We start from the raw sequence: 12,316 nt of genomic DNA, 5'->3' as shown, positions 1-12,316 counted from the left end.
CTTTTTAGATATTTCGTTACTTTGTTTTGCCCATATTGTGAGTGTTGGACGATGCATGAAGGCTATAAATTCATAACAGCGCAGGAATGAGTTACAGTACATTGTCGTTTTTGGAAGTGTTTATTTCCTGATGACGTTTTCTTAATCAGGTCCATTCCTGTATTGATATTGTTTCATGTTGTGATATTATATCACAAAAGATCTGATGCCAATGCCCAGCACTGTACTTATAGATCTCCAATGAGCAGTTTTCATTGTAGTTAAACCCTGCTTTGTAGGTTCCATCAGCAACCGGTAAAGCTCAGATACCCGCCATTGAAGGGCATTTTCAGTCTGTCTGTTTGTTTGAAACTCTAAATGTTTTCTCTGTAGGGTGATCCAGGTCTTCCAGGTACCCCAGGTGACCCCGGCTATCCAGGACCTCCTGTAAGTATCTATTCCTCACCTGTGAACATCGTAATGTCGTTGAAAGAGCTCCGCATCATCGAGAGATCTTTGAAGAAGTTGACTGGTGAGATACAGAAATAGCCCTGTACTGTTTTGAACAGCCATGTTGTTGTTGTTGTTGTTGTTGTTGTTGTTGTTGTAGGGTCCCGCGGGTGGCCAGAAAGGAGACAAGGGAGAACCAGGAGAAGCAGGCAAACGAGTAAGGACAGATCACACATAAACAGATAAATAAATGTACTTAGTAGGACAATTCGTTGACATACTTTCCGATAACCTTTACCATCACCTAACCCTTTTTTTTCTATTCTAAAGACCTCAGTTTGCTTCAAAGTAGTTTACTTTTCTGGGGCGCCTCGGTAGCTCACCTGGTAGAGCATACGCCTCATGTACAGCGGCTCAGTCCTTGCCGCAGCGGCTGCAGGTTCAGTTCTGACCTGCGGCCCTTTGCTGCATGTCGTTTCCCCCTCTCTCTCCCCTTTCATGTCTAAGCTGTCCTATCAAATAAAGGCCTAAAATGCCCAAAAAAAAAAAAAAAAACAGTCTTAAAAATAAATAAAATAAAAGCAATTTCTTTTCTAACATCGGAATTAGTGGAGTGGAATTACTGCTGGCGTCCAAAAGTATTTAGTAACTTTTCCACAGAAAGCCCGGTGTGCTGCGCAGAGGTGGGAACATCTCTCTCAAGCACTCAGTCTTTTTGTGCGTGCAACCGGATGCAACTCCATGAATTCCTTTATAGAATGACTGTCTGTTATCCCAATTTGTACAATTTGTCACATTGAATTTTTACAAAGACACACAAAAGTGTCGGGATGCAGCCTTGACGGAGCTACAATGGCGGGCTGTTTTTGTTCATATTTTCGACATGTTCGTACAAAATGTTGTCACTTCATTGGAAGCACACCGAGGCCTTAACAGAAACCCTAAAATCCAAGTCCTAACATTTAAACAGTTTTTTGAAGAAACGAGGATGGGCAAAGTTGTCCCCACTTTTCAAAACATATCCTCACTTGTAAGGTCTAAACTTCAAAATATAGACGCACAAGACGACACACACACACACACACATCTTAATACTTGATATGTTTTTTAAAAACCGAACATAATTGTCCATTTGGACCTCAAACCCTTATCACTGTTTTCTTGTATCTGCAGGGCAAACCAGGCAAAGATGGCGACCCCGGTACTCCAGGCTACCCCGTGAGTTCTGCCAATAAACTAGACTAATTCATATTATATTTTTTTTTAGATAAAAATCTCTTGTGTCTAACTTTCTGTTTCTTACTGTTTCTCTTTCTTTGTTCACCATCAGGGGTCCAAAGGAGAACCAGGCTTGCCAGGTCCTCCAGGCAGGGATGGAGAGAGAGTGGGTTTTCTACACCTTTTTTAAAACTATATTCAGCAAGTCATTAGGTGATGTCGTGGATTGTTTTGATAACTTGCCACTGTCCCTCTCTTTTTTTTTTTTTTTTTAGGGACTAAAAGGTGATCGAGGATTCCAAGGCCTACCAGGAGTGGTGTGTATTCTACATTTAACTACTCTTAACTCAAGATCCACTTATAGCTTTTCTTCCGGGTCTGTCAGCAGTTTCCTTGGGGATGTTTTTCTCTGCTCTGCACTTACTCTGGAGCACGGCCGTAACAGTAGCAGACGGTGGACAACACTAATAGAATAAAACTCTACCTGGCAATTAAAATATGAAGTTAATAAGTTAATAAAGGAAAGAAAATACTCCCTAATCCAGGAGTGTCAAACTCAACTTCACCAGAAGAAGGGCCACACTGGGAAATGAGAATCCCATCAAGGGCCAGACAGTATAGTTTGTTGACGTGCTTTAATTTAATCGAAAATAGAGCTGGGAGATATGGAGAAAATCAAATATCACGATATTTTTGACCAAATATGTCGATATTGCGGCGATATTGTAGGGTTGACTTTTGGTGCTTTCACAAAACATTAACACAATGACAGTTTTGATAAATAATCACCAATAATGTGGATACAATGAAGTGGGTAAAGGCAAATAATAGAACCACTAGAAAAGTCTGGTAAGTTCAGAACATTACATCACTTTACTCTAATGCAGCCTTTAAAACCAGAAATGGACAACTCTTGATATTACGATATCCAAAATTTAAGACGATATCTAGCCTCATATATTGATGTCGATATAATATCGATATATTGCCCAGCCCTAATCGAAAAAGTCAAATATTTTTGACTGTATTATTGCATGTCTCATAAAATCTTCTCCCTTACGGTTTGGTCGACCATAAAGCCCTAAAAAAAAGTCAGCAAAAAGTTCCTCAGCCATTATAGAAAAAAGTGACAAAAAACGTTGAAAAAAAGCACTGAAAAATGTCCCAAAAAAGCAACAAAACTGTCAGACAAAAGCGCCAAAATACATTTGTTTGACATGTGCCCTGATCTAATTAGGTAAGTGGCTTCTCAGTGCACTACACCTTTCTGACCACCAGATGGGGACACTTCTCCAAATGGGGACAAATATGTTTTTCTAGCATCTGGTGTGAATGTGTCCAATGATGAACCAAACGTAACTGTGTAATTTAAAACTGAGCCAAGAAAAGTGGAAAACAAAAAAAAAAAAGAAAGATAAACGGTGCTCAGTGCATAACATTCTTCTGACCGCGAGGTGGTGATATCTGCATCTGTCTCCTTGATTTAATAAGATTTCTTTCTATATGCTTAAGGATTGATGTTGTATATTAATAGTGTGACTTTATTTTCTTTCTTTCTTAATAAAATAAACAAATAACGTCTTAGTTGAATAAAAAAAAAAAAAAAGGAGTGAGTCTCTCCTAAATGTGCTTTCTTCCTGGTCGTGCCTCCAGGTGATCGGCGGGCAGACGGCGGGTCAGGTCGGCCCTAAAGGCGAGCCAGGGTTCCCCGGATCCCCGGGAGTCAAAGGAGAAAGAGGACTACCAGGTAAACGTGCTCACACAGACACAAAACATTCAAATATAACATATATACAAAGGTTGTTTCAGTAACGCTGAAAACACTATCTTCCACGCTCCAACTACAAACCAAAGGTGATCAGGCCTTTGCCATTATTAGCTCCAACTCTCCGGAACCTTCTCCCTTCTGTCTGTTAGGTCTGCTGGATCTCTTGACTGTTTTAAAACACCAATAACAACTAGAAATAAATGTTAAAAAAGGTGCAGCAAAACAGCATAGTTACAGGAAAGCAAACAAATGGAAACGGCTAAGTTGGTTACAAGTTAAAAAAACAACTAGTTAGCTTAAGTTAGCTAGTTAGCTAGCTTAACCAAAGATTCCCTAAAACTAAAGATAGCGCATTAGAAGCTGCCCCACTTCTCTCCTAAGTGGACGTGGCCTCGTTTGAAAGTGTAGTGAACGTCGTGTGGACAGATGAAACATTATATTTGCATAATGTTTTTATATTTTCTTTTGCTAAACAGATATATTTAGCATTTTCTGTGGCGTTTGCATGGAAGTAGATCTGTTTCATCGGATTTTGAAATTAAAAAGGCCAATTTTTTTGCCTCTGAATTTCACAACTTATTTTTGCAACTTTATTTTTCAATGTTCACAAATTCAGAATCAAAAATTCAATTCAACGGTAAAAATGTCAGTAGGCCAAATTCAGCGGCGAAATTTAATGTATAAAATTCAGTGTTCAGAACCCAAGGAAAAATATATTAGTTGAAAAAGACAACAGGTCTTAAGTAAGTTAATTTTCTCCTGATGTGTCCGTCTGAAAAATGTCATTTTAGTGTCAGAATGTTCTGGAGATATGTGGCTAGTGAAGAATGGGCCCGATTTTTACTTTGGTGACTGGGGGGGGGGCGAAAGAATCGCTCATAATCTGTGTTCACGTTCACTTCTCCCGTTGGCATCAACACACTCCGGACCTGCCGCTAGTCTCCTAAAGAGGCGTGGCCGTGGAGAAACCCACGTGATACAGAGACAGGAAGTTACTCTGAGATGGGGCGTCTCGCTTCTAAACGGTAGATGCTAGATTGGATCTGCTAGACGTGTCGACATCAAAGGACATGCCTCGTGTCCCGCCTTATTCTGCCTCTGATTGGCTTACCCTAAAGCCGCCTACGCACAATTGGCAGCAAAACCTCTTTGCGCCGGCCGTTCCATCCCTGGCGTTGCGCAGCGCTCGGATTTGCCGCTTTGCGCTCAAAGTTCAAATTATTTCAACTTTGACCTACCTTTCAAAGGTGCAACTAATGAGATAACAGCTGTCGTTACCTAGCAACGGGGAAATAGCTTCCTTGCCACCCTTGATGATAAATACCTGCGCTGCGCTTTGCTCTCAGACAGCAAATCGGTTATCATGTGAAGACGGCTCAACCCTAACCAATGCTTTTTTCTTATTTTTCTATTTAGAATTCGATTTACAAACAGTCAATCATCTCAGTTCAGAAACACAAATTGTGCATGTACAGGTACATATGACATAATATAAAAGTAAACTCAATTTGAAAGAAATAATTTAAACGAAAGATAAATAAATGAAAAGGTGACAGACTTACACACCTCATTAGAAGTGGTGACAGCAGGTGTTCTTAATTAAATATTTCTGAGTAGATATTAGTTATTAAAATACCTCTCTTATTTGTTACCCATTTAAGAGACTCACCATTTCAATTGGGACTAGTTTAAAACATGGGGTTGATTTAGAGAATTTAGCTTTGTGAATGTGGAACTTACCTAATAAAATAAAAAGATTTACAATATTACACACGTTCCTATCTTTACATTAGACGTAGGCGATAACATTTTTCAACCCTAACCAATCCCCACTCCTACTGCTTAAACCTAACTACGTCAACCATTCTGGAAAATCTGATGTAGGATTGCCCCTTTTAAACCGCAGGCTAGCTAACAAGCTTATGGTTTGCTAAGGAGCTAATATTGTTGTTTTAATTCTGTGGCTTTGCCCACTGAGGTTTCAAAGAGCAAAAGGAGATTTCTAATCAAATGTCTCCAAAACTTTTGGTTCTTGTGTTTTTGTTTGTAGAACTCAAAATAGGTAAATGCCAAAATAAACTAACTGGCAAATGAATAAAAAATGAAAGTCACAGTTAGTTTTCGCTCTAAATAAATGAGTTTTTAACTGGTTCTGGTCCTGTCTCCTGTCTCCTTCAGGTTTGTCAGGACCTCCAGGATCTCCGGGACTTCCAGCTATCGGTGGTGTTGGTCCGCCCGGACCCCCAGGCTTCCCCGGAGAAAGAGGTCAGAAGGGGGACTTGGGCACTCCAGGTCTGTCTTTGCCAGGTCCACCAGGGCGTTCTGGGTCTCCTGGTGCCCAGGGTCAACCGGGGCCCCCCGGGCCTCCAGGCTATTCCACAGGAGGCCAAAACTGCATTCCAGGAGAGCCCGGGCGTCCCGGCGTGCAGGGAGAGACGGGTTATCCAGGAGAGTCGGGCCAGAAAGGTGAGAGAATACTGAGATGCTGGTGTTCATCCAAAACACTGTGAGCAAGATATGATTGCTTAATATACAGTATGGGTGCTTTCACATCTGTAGTTCAGTTCATTTGGTCCGGACAAGGCAAGAAATTATAAATAGTAGCATTTTTCAGCCGTTTGGGTTCCTTTTCACGCCACACGGTTTGCTCTGGTCAGAATCAGCTGGTGAGTTGGTGAAACGTACTAAAATGCAGCAACACAAGTCACGTGACAACATTCACATCATTGGCCAGATGGGTATTTGAACATATGTCCTAAACTGCTCTGCAATTGGTCAGAACAATAGCTTTAGTGCATAACTTTTTGATATTAATAAACGTCCGTCACATTCAGGCCATTGCCAAATGAGTTGCTACAAAGCTTAAGACTATCAGCTCCGCACAACCCTCTCTGTATTTCTCAGTATGGCTATGTTCAGAAGATTGTGGCGTCCTGAGTTTCCCTCCCACGCGATGCGCCCTGTCTCTATCGACGGTGCAACTCATTTCTGTGGTGGTATGAATTTTTTAGCCTTAATGGTTCGTCCAACGTTCACTACGGTAAAAAGATGGCTTAATATACAGTTGTAAAAGTTTGGTTTAATAGCTAATGCCTACCATCCAATAGACGACTCTGAAAATACTTTGAAAAGATTAAAGTCTGACACCATGTCACATCTAAAGACAATCTGTCATAATGTCCCTGAGTTTTTAGTCCTAGACTAGGAAGATTTTACTACCAAGACTTCAAACTTACGATAATATCCAACACATTTGATTTTGTCAAAACGTCTAGACGGGAAAAAGACTGACTTAAGACGGCTCGGACTGAGTTTTATGACCACCTTACACCAAACGATTGAGACGACGGGAGAGCGCCCGACTCTAGCAAGACTCTCATGATTTCATTCCGATATTGGAGATTTGTCTCCGACAGTAGAATCGCTTGAAAAGTCATTTGGTGTTCGACATAAGATGTCATAAGATAATAATAAAATATGAAGAAGTGGATTCCAGGGGTTTCCCTAACGTTATAACACTTAGGTGCAGCACCTAAGACGAATAAATGTAAAATGAATGCGAGCATCAAAACTGAGACTAAGACTTTTCTCAGATCTAATGATTGTAGTTCACCCAGTGAACTTCTTTAGCAAGTATTGTCTTTAAGCTTTTTGATTTGATTTATTTATTATCTACTCTAGTGTTTCCAACGTTTTAGACACAAATATGGTGATAATACTGGTCCGAAATGATGTGAATTCTTTTTTTATTATTGAAAAACATCACATTTTATTTAGGAATTACCTCTAACCCCCATTGCAGGGCATAGCGGGGCCCTGCAGGGTGTAGCAGGGCACTGCAGGGCGTAGCTGGGCATAGCAGGACGTAGCAGGGCACCGCCCAAGAAAACATGGACCCAGAGTCAGTGATCTGTTGTCGTTTCAGGTGAGAAGGGCGACACCTGCTCGAACTGCGTTGGCAGCAGCACTGGCATCCCAGGACCCCCCGGACCTGCCGGACAGCCCGGATTCCCTGGTAACACCTTCCTATTTACAGTAACAGATTTCCCATCAGACAGAGCTTTGTGTAGAAATCTTTGGAAGGATGTAGGTTTTATGAGAGAGCCGCCAAGTTCCTACACACTGTAGCAGTCTTTAATCGTTTCTCACGTTGAGCAGTGTAAATCTAATCTAATATATCATCTTTATTACTGTATTTGTAATGCCTTCCCTCTCCTCCTTCAGGATCTCCTGGCTCCCCGGGTATCAAAGGAGACAGAGGATTTCCAGGAATACCTGGTGCCATCGGACCGTCTGTTAGTACTTTTTACTTTAACTAAAACGGCACATATCATCTCAACACAATTATTGGGGATCTGGGGAATGAAAATACTACTCTAAAGATATTCTTTGAGCTTTAAATTAAGGCCATAATACCTTTTTGTCATCACCTCACATTAGTGCTTGGTATAATATAAAGCTTATATTACTTTCTGATGTCAACTGTTATCTTGTGCTGTGTTCCACTACAGGGGTTTCCCCTGCCATGATAAAGTTTAGGTGCAGCACCCTAACCGTTTTGGGCAGCACCTAAGCCGAATGAATGTAACTGAAAGACTTTTCTCAGATCTTCTGATTGTAGTCGGACTTCTTTAGCATTGTTTTGCCTTGAAGCTTTTTGACTCTGGCTTCCTGTCCATCAAAGAATTGATTTCAAGACATTTCTGTTGGTTTATAAACTGAACAGTTTATGTCTGATCTGCTGCTACATTTCGGCCTTTAATTGATAGGACAGTTGTAGACGTAAAAGGGGGGAGAGTGAGGGGGAAGACCTGCAGCAAAGGGCAGGACGGGTACGAACTGTGGGCTGCTGTGGTTAAGACTGAGCCTTGGTACATGGGGCGCATGCTCTACCGGGTGAGCTAACAGGGCGCCCCTGTGCTGCCATTTTTTAAAGAACTGGGTCGAGTGAATAAAAAATTTGCAGCCGCTTTTGACAGTAGGTTGGCTAACAAAAATCTAAATCTACCAACTACATTTTCTTCTTTGCTCTCTGCCCTTTCCTCTCCAGGGTCCCGCTGGTCCTCAAGGTTCTCCAGGGTTCCCCGGAGAGAAGGGAGACCCGGGTGATGCCATCACAGTCAACGGCGGGCGGGGAGAGAAGGGGGACACTGGCTTCCCGGGAGCCCCCGGTCTCCCTGGTCTGGACGGTCGGCCCGGTCGCGATGGACAGCCTGGATCTCCGGGAGCCAAAGGAGCTCCTGTAGGTGGCGCTCGCACTGTCATTTAGATCCATCCATCCGTCCCACGGCCCACTTCATAACTTCATATGTGCTCGACAGGGCTCTCTGCTGGTGAAAGGAGAACGAGGCATCCCCGGTGAGCCAGGTGCCCCAGGTATTCCAGGAGACAGGGGTCCTCCAGGGAGCCCTGGCTACGGACCCCCGGGACCTAACGGAGAGAAAGGTAACCAGGGCGTTTCTGGAAGACCTGGAGGTCCCGGTGCACCCGGTAAGAAAACGATTTCTTTATTTATTTTTTGCACTCACAGGTAGTACATTACAACTTTTGTTTAACAAATCCCAACCCACAACCCTTGACCCAAACCACAACAAAGTTTTTCTCTCAACATCTGTTACACTATAAGAGCTAAAAAACAAGGAAAACAAAAAGCTAATTTGATGACAGTATCACATGTATGGAACAATGGCACCTCCAGCAAAGCCATGATATGCCTACACCAGGCGAGTCTACGCTGCGTTCTGGGCGCGTGGCAGCCCTTGCGAGCAATCACGGCCATTCAAGTCAATGTTTGGTATTCCACCAGCTGCGCCACGGCGCGTCCCAGAAGCGCGCGTGAAGTGGCTCTCCGCTCGACTAAAGATATGCGCCAGGTCTATTTTCACGCGAGTCGCGGGGGGGGGTTCAGGCAGCCGGGCAGGAAGTGAAACAGCGAGAGCATCCAGTCAGTTTACCAAAAGACTCCGCCTCTCCCCAATATCGTTTATGTCTCCTTTACAACACCACGGACAACAAGAGATTCATCTTGGAGATGAAAAACGTAATACGACATCACAGATCTTTTATAAATACAACACCAGAAAAGAGAAGACATGGAGTTTAATTACAGGAGTGCTTGGAGTGGAAGGTAGATACTAGCTTAATAAACACGTGATTGTTCTGTAAAGTACTTGTAGAGACAATATAATCTGAGAGTCGGGCAGCAAGAAGCTCCGCTTCTGAGACGCTCCCGGTGTGGTATGGTGCGTGGCAGAACAAAACCAGAACGCAGCCGGAACGCACAGTGGAGAATAGGAGAGTCCTTTCCCCTTAAGAAGACAATTTTAGGTTTTTTAAAGGACAATTCCGGCGCAAAACGAACCTAGGGGTTATTAACAGATGTGTACCCACTCTGTCGCTCTCTGGGACTAATCGAATGAGTTTATAGCTTGAAAGAAGCTAGCGCGGACCGCTGACTAGCTTACAACGCTAGTATTCGGGGCACCGGGAAAGTAAAAACAAATCGCTATTCATACCACTAAAAAGAATAAAAATGTCACCACACTTCAACGGTAGCATAATGAGGCTCCCTAAATGTTAACCGAAGCATTGAGAACTTTGTAAGTGTACAGACAGTTTATTGAAAAGATAGATTATAAAGACACTCGCGTTCATGTTTACATGCCGCCGCCGTCTTGGAAACCAGTCATGACTTACAGCTGGCGATGCAAACTAAAATCAAAAGCAATTTGCTCAATATATCTGAAATAATCGCACTCTGCATAACTTGTCTAGTCAGCGGTCCGCGTTAGCGTCTTTCAAGCTCCAAACACATTCGATTAGCATGAAAACATGTCCCAGAGAACGACAGAGTGGGTACAAATCTGTTAATAACCCCTAGGTTCGTTTTACGCCGGAATTGTCCTTTAAGAGGTGATCCAAATAAAAAACTTTCCTACTTCATTCCATATTTCAGGGTTCACATCCAGTGCAACAACTTTCTGCCCAAATCGGAGTATTTATCGTTTTTTCAACCTGCGGTAGAGCTGAATAAAAACCAAATCAATATTACAGTGGTGTAATATTACTCTTGTTATATTAAGTACCAGAACACTTCACCTTTTATCTACTCACTGAAACCGTCCATTTCACAGAAGACACTGACTACATTTACATGCACTTAATATTCCGTTTTTTTTCTCCTTATTCCAAAAAAAGATGATATTCCGATTTAAGCTGTTTACATGGCTAATGAAATTGAATATTCCACTAATATTCCCGTTTACATGCAGCCGTGCAAACTGGCGGCTGGTTGGTTTGTGTACAGTAACCATAGCAACGCACAGGCATGAGGCCGTAAACTGTCAAACTGCAGTAAAAACCCTGATTGAGACGCAGATGCCAAATGCGCTGTGTACATGTCCAAAGAATGCTTCAAAAACCAGAATAATACCGGAATATCTTTTATTTTATTTTTTTTTGGGGGGGGGGGCATTTTAGGCCTTTATTATATAGTACAGCTGAACATGTGAAAGGGGAGAGAGGGAGAGGGGGAATGACATGCAGCAAAGGGCCGCAGGTCGGAGTCGAACCTGCGGCCGCTGCGACAAAGACTGAGCCTTTGTACATGGGGCGCACGCTCCACCAGGTGAGCCACGCGGGCGCCCCAATACCGGAATATCTTAATCTGAAAATGCTTAATTTGGAAAAAAGGCTTTATTCACAACGTCCAAACAGAATATGCTGTTTACATGACATGATTCAAATTCAGTGTATTGTCATATTCAGATTCATAGAGGAATATTGGTGTGCATGTAAACGTACTCTGTATTACTGTCCAGTAGTCTTTGTCTTTCCCGTCTCTCTCTCTTGATAATATATTATAGAGATCTTTTAAACTCTCCTCACTGACCTTTCGCCGGTGTTTTCTCCCCCTGCAGGTGCTAAAGGACAACCGGGCCAGACAATGTCTGAGAAAGGCTCACCAGGACCCCCAGGACTGAATGGCGAGCCCGGACTGCCCGGCTCACCAGGTACACAGTTATTATTTTAAAGTAAAGGACTTCTTTTTTTTTTTTTTTTTTTTTTTTCACGCAGCGTTGACTCCAGGTAACTAAGGTGACACATGTTTCTGTTGTCTGATTGGTTGGCAGGTAGCCCAGGTCAGCCCGGACAAAATGGTTTCCCTGGCTTACCAGGATCGAAGGGTGACCCTGGACTCCCAGGCATCGGACTCCCAGGACCCCCCGGAGCTAAAGGTAAAGACACCAATGAACCCTTCCTCCCATCCTTCTTCCTCCTCTCGTCTTCCTTTGCAGCTTCCTGTTGCTCTTTCCTCCTCTTCCCCGCGCCCCTCCTTCACCTTCACATCCTCCTCTCAGTACGTCTTACGCCTTCTCTTCCTCCTGCTGTTGTCTGCTCACAAATCCTCTGTTCACCCCCACCTATTTTGTCCTCCTCCCCCCTCACTCCCTCTCCATTTTCTACTCCAGGAATCCCAGGTATCCCCGGCCAGCCAGGAGCTCCAGCACCACCGGGCAGACCAGGAGTAGACGGACTCCCCGGCCAGCCTGGATTTCCTGGACCCAAGGTAGATAGATAGATGGATGGATGGATGGATGGATAGAGTAGGTAGCAGAGGTGATTTCTTTAAGACTGCAAGGGAAGCTCGGCTTCCCCTAAAATGTCAAAAAATGAATGGTCAAATATGTACCATTGTGTTCACATTTTATTGACTAAAAATGCATTAGAACACGTTCATCTCGAAGATGAGTTCGTTCAGAATCAGCTACACATCTTACTTATTGTCATACATTCCCGTAGCGTCACAGTGCATTTCCCTGTTGAAGCCTGGCGTCCATGGACTTCAATGGGGCTGCTTTGAACAGTTTTTGTCATTGGATAAATGCTGTGATTATGTCC

General features: G+C 43.1%; 1 protein-coding gene across 7 annotated transcripts in view; it reads left to right on the top strand.

Annotated features, from left to right (window-relative positions):
* Positions 1-12,316, top strand: part of col4a5 (collagen, type IV, alpha 5 (Alport syndrome)) — a 94,080-nt gene that overhangs the window by 41,852 nt on the left and 39,912 nt on the right. For all 7 annotated transcript variants that reach the window (XM_035993822.1, XM_035993820.1, XM_035993821.1 and 4 more), the window contains exons 14-27: positions 373-426; positions 590-646; positions 1,603-1,647; positions 1,760-1,813; positions 1,923-1,964; positions 3,301-3,394; positions 5,594-5,881; positions 7,341-7,430; positions 7,640-7,710; positions 8,466-8,657; positions 8,737-8,905; positions 11,335-11,427; positions 11,548-11,652; positions 11,887-11,984. In XM_035993822.1, the coding sequence (XP_035849715.1) occupies positions 373-426; positions 590-646; positions 1,603-1,647; positions 1,760-1,813; positions 1,923-1,964; positions 3,301-3,394; positions 5,594-5,881; positions 7,341-7,430; positions 7,640-7,710; positions 8,466-8,657; positions 8,737-8,905; positions 11,335-11,427; positions 11,548-11,652; positions 11,887-11,984 (1,452 nt within the window). The remainder of the gene's footprint in view (positions 1-372; positions 427-589; positions 647-1,602; positions 1,648-1,759; positions 1,814-1,922; positions 1,965-3,300; positions 3,395-5,593; positions 5,882-7,340; positions 7,431-7,639; positions 7,711-8,465; positions 8,658-8,736; positions 8,906-11,334; positions 11,428-11,547; positions 11,653-11,886; positions 11,985-12,316) is intronic.

The sequence above is a fragment of the Sander lucioperca genome, chromosome 17, assembly GCF_008315115.2.
Source record: "Sander lucioperca isolate FBNREF2018 chromosome 17, SLUC_FBN_1.2, whole genome shotgun sequence".
NCBI lineage: Eukaryota > Metazoa > Chordata > Actinopteri > Perciformes > Percidae > Sander > Sander lucioperca.
The sequence above is the reverse complement of the archived record's forward strand: the minus strand, read 5'-3'. Positions and strand labels throughout refer to the sequence as shown.